We start from the raw sequence: 13,973 nt of genomic DNA, 5'->3' as shown, positions 1-13,973 counted from the left end.
TGTATAAGAAAATTATTTATATATGTGATGTATAATAATACCATTTATTATAATATTGTGTTTTTTAAATTGTGCATCTATATAATTAAATAAAACAGTTCAGAAACATTGTCTAGCAATCAGATAAGAAGCAATACAAAGAGAAGTACAAAAAGTCCCCTCGGACTCTGACTGACAAATTTAAAAAAAACCCACAACAATCTAACCTTAACAAAAAACTAGAATTTATTGCTGTCCTTGATCATGTCATGAGGAAAAAAAAACATTAATTTGTGAGTATTGCTATTATTTCAATAAGGACACTAATTTATAAAACAGGTTTATGGTTTTATAACCATATTATTGAATAATAATTAATATGACTATTTATGTGGTTATAAAACAATATACTGATCATATTATTTATATCATTTGTACTGAAATTTTTACAATGTATAGTTTTATATGTATTAGCTTTTATTATGAGCGCTCCAGTCTTTTATTATGAGCACATTTAGCTGGTCATTGTACAAACAAATAAGAGAAAGGTGTCCCAGACTCAAAAAGCCGGTTCTTAGGTGATGATAAAATGCAACGGGTTTACTTTTAACTTTAAAAAGTGTAATTTTTTGTATTTGAAATATGATAATTATTTCTTTAAATCTATGAATTACTATCACTTAATTCTATTCTATTTTAATGACTCAATCATACATATGCGATCTTGCAAATTTAGTGAAATTCTAAATTGATTTAGCCAATGTTAATTGCATTTATTTACTGTACTAAATAAGCACTAAAAAGGACCTTTAACTCTGAATAAATATTACTGTTATATAGTGCTAATCCTAATGTTACTAATTATGCTGCTTTTAAAATACTATTACTAATATTGTTATGGGCTATTGATAATGGTATTATCATCCTGATCAAGGCTCTGCAAGAATTCCTTGCAGAGTCAAAATTCCTATTGACATCAATGGATATTTTGGGGTATGCTGGGCATAGATCAGACTTGATAAAAGTGAAAAATTCTTTCAGAAGCAATGAGATGTGGAAAAATTGGGAGCAAAGGTAAAAGCAGAGATTAAGTAGACACAAGGCTAGGTCTTATTTCACCTTTACACATCCATGTGGCACTCACATATCCTTTTAAGTGCACTTTTTGGCACTTGCACTAAGTTGCTGTTTGCACTTGCATCACCACATTGGCTTTGCCCTTCTGTTCTGAGCATGCTTAGAAGGCTGCATGCTGGCTGCACATATGGGCAGACAAGCTGATGAACTGAATCAGTATAGCAGTTCCGATGTTCTTATTTTACCATATTATTCTTATAGGCAAAAATTATTAAGGAAGTTATCTATAGATTAAGAAAAAACACCGTGTATCAAGGCATGCCCCATTTTTGTTCCAAGATTAATTAAAAACTGTTAACTACCTTCTGATGGAGTTGGTTTTGATTTGGTTTTGGACTTCTGGCTTTCACAAGGGTGAAAAATCAGCTGTTGTAAGACAGCAGGACATATCATATGGAGACTGGAATTTGTTATCTGGCTGTTATTCGGCAACCCATGAAGAAAAAAGATGTCCTCAGCAGACAGGCACTGGAGCAAAATGAACAAAGCAAATTGTATGTCAGTTTAATAAATAAATAAATGACAAAAGAGGTGACTAATTGCTGTAGGAACAATCTTAAGTGGTACAAAATGAAAATACAGTGCCAGATTTCCCAAGAATACACTGACTAATAGTAATATTTGCATTAAAATACTATGATTGCCTGTGAATGCTGGATGGAATTTTCATAAATGCTGAACTAGCTTAGGAGCAGAATTCACAATTTTAGTCAATGTAATTTATGTTTCTGTGTCACTTAGAAGCTTTTGAGTATCTCAGCTCTTGCATATACGCATGGACTCAAAGCCATAGCTTAAAGTAGGCTTTAAAAACATTGGCACACATCACGTAAAACCTGTCTGTAACCACCAAATAATTAAACCCAAGTCTATATTGGACAGAATTAAAAATGTCATTGACAACGTATCAGCCAATGATTGTAATTATCAATAAATATTTTAACCAACTCCTTTTTCATCTTTCTATAAACTCAGAATGATCTTAATACAAACCCTGTACAGTGGTTTTATTCATTTTGTAACAGCAACTGTTGTGAGAACAAATCAGAACACATTTGCTTTGACAAAAACATTCTACTGAGGCAAAAAACGCTCTCTAGGGCTTCATGATCCCCTTTTCTCAGAGCATGCTAGTACCTCATGTTTAAATGTAAATGTATTTTACGTTAAGATGGTATAGCAGAAATTCCTGGCTCCTTTTACTTTCACGTACCCAGAGGAACAGACTTCCACCTTCAGCTTCCTCTGTGCAAAAATGAAGTTTATTTTCTACTTATGGTAACTTTTTACCACCTTTAATTTTCCCTGAGCTTAAGGAAGGGCACATGTGCCTGAAACCTTGCAGAAAAAGGGGGGTTTTTTGCAATTTCTTAGTTGGTCTAATAAAAGGTATCATCTCTGAACCAAGAGTTCCAGAGATCTGCATTCATTTTGGCTCCTTTTACCACACAGTTGCCAAACAGAAAACCTTTAATTTTAGTAACATGGATGTGTCCAAATCATTTCAGAGTGCACAAACAATTTTAATACCTCTTTTTTTCCATTCACACTTGTGTATTTCCATAAACTCTATTTGAGTATATCAACAAGACAAGTAATTTTTACCTCTGTAATAAACACAGGCCAAGGATGAGTGAATGATTTTCATTCGTAACCAGACTATAACTATTTCTTATTGGGTCAAATTCAATATTGCATAACTCAGATAAATTCAGTAGAGTTTGCATCCAAGTGTAATGTATTTTCTTGTATACAACACACCCAAGACATGCACCTTGTCTCTGGAAAGGCAGAATGAAGGGGGAAAAAAGCCCCTTCCCCCAGAGTTACGGACACACAAAGCAGGGACAGAGCCTGAACAGAAACACCATGGCTGCTGCCAGGCAGTTGGTTTTAAATTTGGGTGGAGCAGGAATCAAAGCATGCTGATCCTCCCCTGCTGGATTCCACCCCTCCCTCCATGCAGCTTCTGGACAAGGAAAAGCAGCAGCAACCCTCTTGCCGCACCTCCATACTTCCATACTGGGTAGAAAATCAGCTTCTCTACTTAAGACATGCACCCCAATTTTAGAAGGCTAATTTTGGGGGCAATGGTGCATGTAATATTCATGTAAATATGATACCCCTCCCTGTCAATAACCCAAATCAGGAAATCATCTTTATTCAAGATGACCCTTAATTATATGCTCAACTCCAAGCAAACAGCTAAGTTCTACTGAAGTCCAAAGCTTAGGTGTTGGCTTCAACAAAGATAAAGCCAGGCAGAACTTTAAGAACTTTCTTACGTGAGGGAACTACAAGTAGTATATATTTCTTCACCTCCTATAATGGCTTCTTTAAGTGTACTTTAATGGTGCATCCAGACGAGCGCAGATGTGCAGTATGTGGCACTGCAAACCCATCTGCAGCGCTACACACTGGACATGTTGCAAAGTAGCAGCATGGGGAATGCCTGCATTGGCAGCATGGTGGGGAGGTTGACCCCAGGACATCCCAGGGTCAAAAAAATCCCTATGCCTAAAAAAAGCAGGGTGGCATATGTGGCAGCACCATGTGCTGCTCAGAACTGGAGTCTGGCCAGCCAGAGCCACACTCCAGCTGCTGGCGGGGCTCCCTGCTGCAGGAGCGGCATGACTGCAGCTCCTGGAGGCCTCCAGAACCCCAAGTAAGGCTGCTGGGGCCAGCACAGTTGCTGGCCCCAGCCTCCCCTACCCCACCCAGGGTAACATGCCAAGCATCAGAGTGCGTTTATAATCGGGTGAAGGTCCTACTTTTTCTTTTCTTTAAAAAAGAAAGAGGGGGCGGGGTTTGAAGGTAATCTTGTCTCCTTTGAAACTGGCAGGAAGTTTGAGGGGCTTCAGAAACCCCAGTGAGGAAGTTTGGCTTCTTAGGTATCTTTATTATTATTATTAAAAATCTCCCAGCATAAATTTTAAGAAAAACCTAGAACCGCTGCAAGACGTAGGAATCATCCAAGAGGGATAAAGCCTGTGGAAGTAGGGAAAGAGCAGCCTGCACCATGTCAGGAGCTGCTATAGTTAAGCAGCACATGAATTTTGGGAGAATAATCAAAGTCAGGTACATCTTAGGGGATGCCGCTGCTACTTGTCCCCTAGGAAACACACATTCCCGCTCATGGGGACACACCCTAAATGCCCCTTAATTTTAGAAAATAAAGTTTGTCTGTCCCATACATTTGTTTTTATTTTGTCAATTTATGCAAACAAAGTCAAGTATTTTAATTAAGTCTCTGCGTGATTTTAAACATGATTTTATCCTACCTGTCTACTTAGATGATGAAATTATCTCAGTAACAGACTTATCTTGTTTTACTGGTTCATTTATTGCCAAGCCATGGGTTTTCTTGCCAGTTTTATAAAATGCCCTAGTTTCAATATTTAAAACAATCATAGGTCAGTGTCATAAAACATCTTTGTTTTCTAAACCTTGGCATTGCATTCAATGCGGGGGGAAGTAGTCAGCCATGTTAATCTGAAGTCAGTCACAAGACAGGGTACATATGCATCTTTACAGGATAACTATATAGAATTACACGTAGCAAGAGAGAGCACACACTTTCATGAACCCAAGTTCACTTCATCATCATTACATTTGATGCCACTACTCATCTCAATGGAACTACTGTGTATAGTCATTGTCACTAACGGCACAGTCTAAAGTGAATCTCTATTGTGTACTTTGCACTGGTTTCATGCCCAGTGCTTCTACTGCAAATGCTTAAAAAGTGTTAACTCAGAACCCTCTTTGGAACAGAGAGGACAGTTTCAGCCTACAGCAGTTGTTCACATAATGTGGCTTTTGGATGAATAAATGCCCTCAGAGCCCTCCCTGGCAATCCATGGCAAAAAGCTTCTGGAAACTGTAGAGGTTTCATAAGAGGATTCATCCTACTGATCTCCTAAAGTCATGTCTTCACGTGACACTACATCGCTGTACCAACATGGTATGGTGATGTAGTGTCCATGGGCATCTACACATGACCAGCAACTGTCGCCATAGTGACATGCTCCCCCGGTATAGTGTGCCGCTATGGCAAAGCATCTGCTCAAAGTAACTGTGCACTGAACATACACCACAGTAAAGGCTGTTACTGCACTGTGATTCAGTACTTCAAAAAGGAACTAAATCCGGGAGCAGTAACATCACCATAGCAACATGTGTAGATGCACCCTAAGAAAATATACTTTAAGCCAGTGTATCCATCTTTTAATTAACTTGATGTCCCAAAACAGTTGATAATGGCATGTTATTGAGGGCAGCAAGACATGTGAATAATTGTTCTAATTCTACAGGTAGAACAGCTGTATAGCTACTGTGAAACTTACTATTTCTCTGTGTGCTTGAGACTTATTGGGCTCCTATACATGTGCAGGGAGACTGCTCCAACGTGTTGTAATTATACAGTAGCATGCTGGAGCAGACTTGATTAATTGATTTTGTTGGAATGTGGCAATTATCATGGTCCAGCAGAGTCCAGTGTCACGTGTTTCAGTGTCTTTACATTGAAAAATGGCAGTGGGGCATTTTAAACTAAAGCTCGTTCAATGAGCATTAGTTCAAAGCACCCAACCGCCATTTTTTTCAGCACAGGGACACTGATACATGTGACCCTCCCGGCACTTTTAATCAGTGCGGCTCATGGAGCTGTGCTAATTAAAGCCCCCCTCCCCACCACCACCTCCCGGAGCACATCTATAAATGTCCATGAATAAGCTTGAGGTTTGGAACTTTCATTACATGTGGTTAAAGAAACTATCAATGGATAGCATCTATTTCAAAAGTATGAAACAGAAATAAATATGTAAGTGTTGTTTTGGTAAAAGACCAACCCAGACTACAATTGCTGCTGTGATTGCACCATCTACATCCACCCTTGTTAAAGCCACTTCACTCTTCTCGGTAACTCCTACACATGGCCATAATCTAATATGTTAATTTATATAATTAGAAGGTTAAGCCTTCTGGGGCATGTCCACACACGCAAGCATGTGTGCTTGCAGCAGCTCAAATAAAAGCGGTGCAAATTTGAGCAGGGGCTTTTTGTTCCAGTGCACATGCTTGGACATGCACTTTGGTATGGGGCAAATTGTGCCACTTGGGGCAAAATAACCCTGCCTGACTCCTCTCAGATCTGTAGCCAGGGGGAGCTAGAGCCTGGGGCCAGCACCTGTGCTGTCCCCAGCAATATAAAAAGCTGCCCTGTCCTGGCAACATCCATACAAAAAGCTGCCCTGGCAAGCAGCTCGGGGCTACTTGCTCTCTGGAGCTTCAGGGGCCCAGCCAACTGATACCTGGAGACACTACCTCTTGTGCCAGATGGACTGCTGCAGCAGCATCCCAAATCTATTTTTTAAAATACCCCAAAATCCATGTTCTTCCACATTTAAAACAAAAAAACACTCTATACACACACACACACACACACACACACACACGTGCATAACTAGAGAGAGAAAGTGATACAGGGAAACTTATTTCAGTGACAGAGACAGTGATAAGTTGGGTAATGCTTTATTGGTATATTTACAATGTTAAAGCAATTTGGAAGCCTACCAGTGTCTCTACCATCATGAAAAAATAAATTCTAAATACCTATATGTATTGATGTGTGCTTTTGGTTTTCTTCATACATGATAGGTGTGTGGTGGGGGGACGTGTGTTTGTAGAAAGGGGGTGATAAGGGGCTTGGGGGAAGGCAGGTGGGTGGATGTGGAGGGATGTGGGTTGGTCTGTGGGTAGGAGTGGGGCAATTGCTGGGGTGGGTCCCCTGGTCCCTACAGGGTGCATGCCCCCCAGCACATGGAATGCCCTTCCCCGCCCAGGGTCCCAGCTCCACCCTGGAGGGCCACAGCCCCTATCCCCCACAGGGACCCAGCCCCCCTGCCCAGGGTCCCAGGCACCCTGGAGGCCCCCCACCCAGGGTCCCAGCTCCACCCTGGAGGGCCACAGCCCCTATCCCCCACAGGGACCCAGCCCCCCTGCCCAGGGTCCCAGGCACCCTGGAGGCCCCCCACCCAGGGTCCCAGCTCTACCCTGGAGGGCCCCAGCCCTCCTGCCCAGGGCACATAACTAACCTTTAACAGCAGCAGCGGGGGGAACATGTGCTGAGCCCAGCCTGGTGCCGAGCTGGGTCCTGCTGGCCCTGGCGCTGCTCATGCTGCCTGGCAGCTGGCCAGGCTGGGGAACGGGGAACAGGAGCCTCCTGGGGCCAGCCAGATGCAGCTTGGCTCCACATGGTCCCCACATGCCAGGCCAGGCCAGGCAGCATGAGTTGCATGGTCCCCAGGCGGCTCATGCTCCCCGGCCCAGCCTGGCACACAGGGACCATGCGGAGCTGAGCTGCATCCTGCCGGCCTTGGGGCTGCTTGTGCCTCCCAGCTGCCAGGTGGCACGAGCAGCCCCAGGGCCTTGGACTAGAACTACCAGTGTCTGTTCACTGCAAGACTCTCTATTTATCTATGGAGGATAAATATGCTGAGACAGCCAAGTTATTGTAATTATTTGGGCTGTTGAATTTTACAAGAAAAACCTCCTTAAAAACCTAAAGGTAGTTTAGTCCACCACTTCTCATCTAGCATGAAACTGGTAGTCAAGAGATTTGAGTTCTTGACTTTGTGATTGATTTGCTTTTATTTTTGTTTTTGGGTGAGGCTTTAAGCCATAATTATTCTATGATTCAGATCTTTCAATTATAAAATGCCTTGGATTGCCCATAAAGAATCAAAGCTTCTTTTTGAAAATTTCAAAAAAATACCAATACTTCTGGATCAAAATGTTTCATTTTGAGTTAGTCAAATATTATACTCTATTAGTGGGTGTATCTACAAGTGCACTTTACTGTGGATTAGACTAATTTGATGGGCAGTAAAGCATCACTGTCTACACATGCACTTCAATTAGTGCACAGTAGATTAATATACTCCGACACAGGATAGTCCTGTCAGACACAAGTACTATCCTACACCATAGTCAAGTACTATGCTAGTGTAGAGAGTGATTGAGCTGGAGTATATTCAGTCACATTAATTGCACACATAGACAAGCCCAGCGAGTCAAGGAAGTTGGGGTTCAGGTGCCTCTTTCTTTCCCATAGCCCACACACGCTCTGACCAAATTACAGTCCTAGGGGATACCTGCAGTCATGCGACTTCAATGATACAGCAAAAGTCCTGATCAAAAGGGTCATACTTAGGGCTCAACAAATCCAAACTATAGCTCACATGAGGCACAGGGCACCCAAAACAGATGGAGTTTAACAATGAACTGATGCAAACCAAAATATTTCTGTTCAATGTAAGTAAATATTTCAAGTCAAACCAACCCAAAGCAAACTTCTTCATTTCAATTTTCTATCATCTTGTGGAAAATTCTGATCTTGCAGAAACTGAATTTCCATTGAAAAATCCTGCCAATGGAAAATTTCTGAACAGGTCTTGTGAAAGCCTCTGTGGGCACATTCAGATGAGCATGGATGTGCAGTATACAGCACCGCAGACCTGTCTATGGGGCCACACACCACACACGCAGCACGCGCAGGTGTTCCAGCACTGCTACTCTGCAGCACAGAGGGGTGGTTGGCCCTAGGAGGTCCTGGAGTCAAAAAAAAATGCCTAAAAAATGTGGGGCAGTGCACATGGTGGCAGCACATGCCACTCAAAACCGAAGCCTGGCCAGCTGGAACCACTTTCCAGCCGCTGGCCAGGCTCCCTGTTGTGGAAGCACCATGGCTGCAGCTCCCAGCAGCCCCCAGGACCCAGGTAAGGCTGCTGGGGCCAGCATAGTTGCTGGCCCCATCCTTCTCTAACCTATCTGGGGTAACATCCCATGAGCCAGAGCACATGTAGCACAGACATTCCCCAGGAACACACGTTCCTGCTCGTGGGGATGTACCCTTTGTGTCTGTTCTTTCAAGTATTTGTCTCACATAAGGACCTTTCTGCGACTTTCCCCTAGTACCTCCACTGAGATTAAACCAGTTTCATCTGGGAACCTATAAGTTCCTGTAGGCAGGGAGTCCCCACTTGTGTAAAATGTTACACTTGAATAAATAAGTTTCTGTTTCACATCACCCTTGATTTGCAGTCTGTCTGTTTCTCTGCTGATGCTTTTGACAAATATGGCTTAAATTTTTAACCCCTTCTATGACAAAGAAACCCCTTTCTAAACATAAACTAAAAGGTAATGTTTTTCTGACCCTCTAGCCTGAAACAAGAACCCAGAATAGAGGTATTATACTGTCCCCATTAACTCCTGTTAATACGCAACTGAAGAAAAGATTAAATCCATGACTTGGTTACCTATAACCAGATTCCTTGTTTTCTCCTACTGTCAAACAGCATAAAGATTTATGTGGGGAAAGGAGGGAAAAGGAAAGCTAATGTCTGAACATAAACTAAGACAAAAATAGTGCTAGCCATGATCAGTTTGTCTCAGTCTCATATATTTTGAGTTAAATATATTGTCAAACCATATTCAATCAAGATAACTACACAAGAGAAATGACACTGGGCGAGTCTACACGAGATGCTTAGTACTCATTGGACTAATTCTACTCTGCATTAGCAAAAACCATGCTAACGCACTAATACCCAGTAGATTTGTCCAATGAGCATTAAGCGTCACACAAAAAGTGTTCATTTAGACTACTGCACAATAGCGTCAATTACGGCACATTGAATTAGTACCTGTTATTACAGTTTCTAAAGTTAATGTACTGTAATTAAAGTGCATTAATGAATGTGTAGATGGCACATTGTGTGGATATTTCTGAAAAGAGGGCCTTAAAAATGTCGCTATATTTCTAAACAGCTGCATTTTATAAATTCTTACTGAATCCTATTGGTTTCTCCACTTTTCACATTTGGAGTGTTCTGTATGTAAAGCACTGACATGAGTCAGTGTTTAAGCAACAGCAGCAAATAACAGTATCTTCAGTTACAGTGGCACTGTGCTTCAAACAGCCTGAAACACTAATATAAGTTGCCAGACTAAAATAATTCTGGAGAGTGCACAGGGTAACACATTCTGCCTATGCAGTCCTAACTGCAGTACATTCTGTCTGGTATTTTTTAATTAGCCCAAGATTCAGGATAACAAAAAAAGAAAACAAAAGAGCAAGGGGACAAATAAATTCCTCCCCATCATGTATGGACATGAAATGACAGTATTTTTAAAAACCTTTAGATTTCTTGAGTGCTGGCAAGGAACTGGGGGGAAAGAATATTTGTTTATACAATGATATATATGATGCTATAAACAGATATTCTTTCCCTTCAATTTTTTGCCAGCACTCTTGACAAATCTGTAGGTTTTTAAAAAATACTGTCATTTCACCATCTAATATTTATATACAACAACGATTTATGTGTGAACCCCATAAAAGATTAGATTTGCAGTTAATTTTTTTTATACAGTACTTATAATGTAATGTATACAATGCATATGTGCAACTGTTATATTCAATATGGTATTTTGTTTTGTAATAACAGCTAAAAACAAGCAAAAACAGTAAAACAAGACATACTGATTTGGCATGATCCATGTCTGAGTCTATTGATTTAGCTGGTTAGTAAAAATAAAAGACGAGCTTATGTTATAAAGGAAAAGCAATAATGAAGAAAAAATGAAAACAGAAAAATACAAATTAAAAAAAATAAAATGGATACATATATGAAGACACATACCAGTATATGACAAAAGGAAAAAAAGTAAGAAAACAACTGGAAAAATGGAAATACATATAAAAAAATTATACTTATTCACAGCAGTGGGCTGATTATTTCATGTTTTTTTCCACGGTCTTTCACAAAAAACAGATGAGTGTTCCCTTAGACAACACATGACGTCAATTACCATAAACAGTTACAAAATCTTAAAGACATATTTGTTTAAACTCCATTACCCAGAAGTTCAAGCACCTTTTCTTCTGCTATAGACCTTATCTTCCCATAGAATTCCATGACACAGGAAGCACAGAGGAAATGCAAGTATTCTTTTTCTTCTGGCTTGTACATCCAAACTTACTTACACATTTTCAAGAAAGTGGAACAACCCATAACCTCTTCTTCAATTCTTCAGACTCAAATTAAAGGTTTAGGATGTATTACATAGGTTTAGTGTGCAGGAGTTAGTATGCAACACCAGAAATTGTTGCATAAGTACAGTATCCAAACCACTGGGAAAATACTTTCAAAGACTGTTCATATCTTTTAAACACCATAGGTAGACATCAGAAAAGCTCATTATGCAGGATAAATATTACCCTGGAAGGGAATATATTCCATAGTTTGCACTTCAGAATGGCAGTTTTCCTATGGAACCACAGGACATAAATGTCTGGAACAAAAAGCTGTAGATTCCCAGGCTTTGTATCTTCCCCCACAAGCAGCTGAAGCTCCAAATTGCGAAGCCGTAAGTATATATGAAAACGGAGGTTGCAAGGATCAACACACTTTGGGCAAATGCATGAATTAGCAGGTATGTATGCATGACACTGGCCAACTAGACTGATACGAGACATCAACTGAGCGTACATGTTAATGCACATGTGAAGGGCCCAGAAAATTAGAAAAACCATTATCATGCTGTTAATAAAGAATGCATACTAATAACTGCTCAAAAATGATAATATACAGTACAAATAGGTGTCTACCATTCTTTATTCCTCCATCAAATGAAGAATGCAGCTATATAACCCGTCTCTTCTTAGTAAAAGTAGCAGAAATATTTCCAGCTAAGGCTTCAGATGACTTTCAACAAACATACCAGGGTAGTAGTAAAAGTATTTTAAAATGGAATGCAAACATTTATTTTTTTCCTCAGAAGAAAAGGACAAACAGCTGAGTAATCCAGCAATTTCTCCTTTTTAAAGAAAACCACTTTCTTATAACCATTACAAACATGGCAAATTTATATTTAGCAAACCTGCCTGGATATGTTTACACTTTCACTAAAAATATACTAAGTATATTCATAAAAAAGTTCAACTTGTGAAATACGAAAAAGGTTGAGAGAAGAGATAATGGGCCAATTCTGTCTCTTTTAGTCAGAGATGTTTCATTTCAACAGGGCACAATAAACACCTACCCAAGGTAAGGATGACAGAACTGCAATCCTCATAAGGTGTATATCCACCTCTGGTTTTCTTTTTTGCCTGTTCTGCTCATTTTTAAACATATAGTTAATTCTTGATGTGGTCAGGTATACCTAACCGGCACAGGGCCAAAGGCTGAATCCCATTTCATCTGCACGTGCCTAAGTAACACCTAAGAAGCTGCACAAAGGAAATTTTTGGCACGCAAGCACAGTTTGGTTCATTTAAGTTATGGTAGAATAGGGCTGCCCTACAGGAATTCCTGCTAGAAGCAGCGTGAAGAAAAACCACGCCACTTTTTACCCCAATAGTGCTGTAGCTAAAACACTTGCCCAGGGAGCAGGAGACTCAGATTCTAACTCCCCCTATGCCAGAAAGAATTGGACTCTATACCTCCTGCTTTGCAGCAGAGGCAACAAGCAAGGCATTGATCCACACTTCCTTTTGGCACAGCCAAGAGTGCAAGATATGCAGAGTGAAGGGAAAAAAACAACACTTAAACTAGCAGGAAAGCGGCTCTTATACTGAAAGAAAGGGGAAGAGGGAGGTTCCAAATTCTGGGCTAATTCTAGAGGAGCAGCAACCTGGGTAAGGGAGTCTCGTACTCCTGAGTTAAGGGCCCTATCTACTAGCCCCTTGGGATACAAAGGTGGGAGAGTTGTCCTCCTCCTCCATCTCACCCACTACTTGCAATTTTTCTGCTCCTTGAGCTTAGAGACTACCTCAGCAGCATATGCACATGCCCGAGTGATTCCACTCTGCAATCTACTCAGCTTACACCAGGGCAGGCAACCTCTGACACAGGTGCCACAGCATGGCACGTGCATCTCAGGGCAGATGGCAGGAAAGAGGCTGGGGATGCAACAAGGATTGGGCCTCTTGTGGCTCCCCTGCTGTCCACACGTGGTACACCAACATCTCACAAGTCGAGGTTGTGAGTGTTTTTGGCACTCTGCCCCAAAACATTGCCAACTCCTGCTACACACCAATATCACAATATGCACATAACAATTCAGGGCTTCCATTTTTCAGATCTCAGCTATACACCTAATATCATCTCAAGCCGATTCCATGCTAGGAACAGATGCATGAAGGAAGTGTCAGACAGCATCAACAGACCTTTGGCTTGTCCCACCCCCACTCCCAAACACAGGCCTTTTGATCCGCCATTCTGCAACGCCCAGCAAAGCCCACCAGGAGCGCCCTGAGAGTAGATCACCAATTTCCTGGGACAACGAAAAGGCAAAATAGAGCCAGGAGTAGGGTGGCCATCATAGAGGACAGCCCGGTTGTCCTCTATTGATACGAAACCCGACGCCTTTATGTCCTCCAGCTTTCTCTTGAAGAGAAAAATTGAGGCCATCAAGGCGTCATATGGACAGAGTAGCAGAAAACCGGCATGTCCTCAACAACGGCCACCCTAGCCAGGAGTGAGGGCCACAGGCTCATGGCGGGGCGCGGAGAGCGCGTACTGGCCCTTCAACGAGTCGGCGGAGCCAAAGGACCCGGCCAGCGGGGTGTGAATGGAGCGGGGACGGCTCCGCAGACGCGGGGCACAAGCAGGCACAGCCGCCAGCGCGGGACAGAGGCAGGCGCGCGACTCCCACAGACCCCAGCCCGCAGCTCCCTCCTCCGGGACCCTCTCGCCCAGCCCGGGCTGGAAGGAGCCTCCCCCAGGGCAGCGGGCGGCCGCTTCCCCGCGACAGTGGCGCCGGGCCGGGCCGGGCCGGGCTGGGAGGGGTAC

At 41.9% G+C, this 13,973-nt stretch overlaps 1 protein-coding gene across 1 annotated transcript in view; it reads right to left on the bottom strand.

Moving 5' to 3' along the window:
• SLC39A8 (solute carrier family 39 member 8) overlaps positions 1 to 13,973 on the bottom strand; it is an 87,952-nt gene that overhangs the window by 28,757 nt on the left and 45,222 nt on the right. Inside the window, exon 2 of the mRNA XM_019525874.1 lies at positions 1,419 to 1,613. Coding sequence (XP_019381419.1) covers positions 1,419 to 1,613 — 195 coding nt within the window. The remainder of the gene's footprint in view (positions 1 to 1,418; positions 1,614 to 13,973) is intronic.

This window comes from Gavialis gangeticus, unplaced genomic scaffold (genome assembly GCF_001723915.1).
Source record: "Gavialis gangeticus isolate Ggan-Ray unplaced genomic scaffold, GavGan_comp1, whole genome shotgun sequence".
Lineage (NCBI taxonomy): Eukaryota > Metazoa > Chordata > Crocodylia > Gavialidae > Gavialis > Gavialis gangeticus.
Note: the sequence above shows the minus strand (reverse complement) of the source record. Positions and strands in the feature narration are given on the sequence as shown.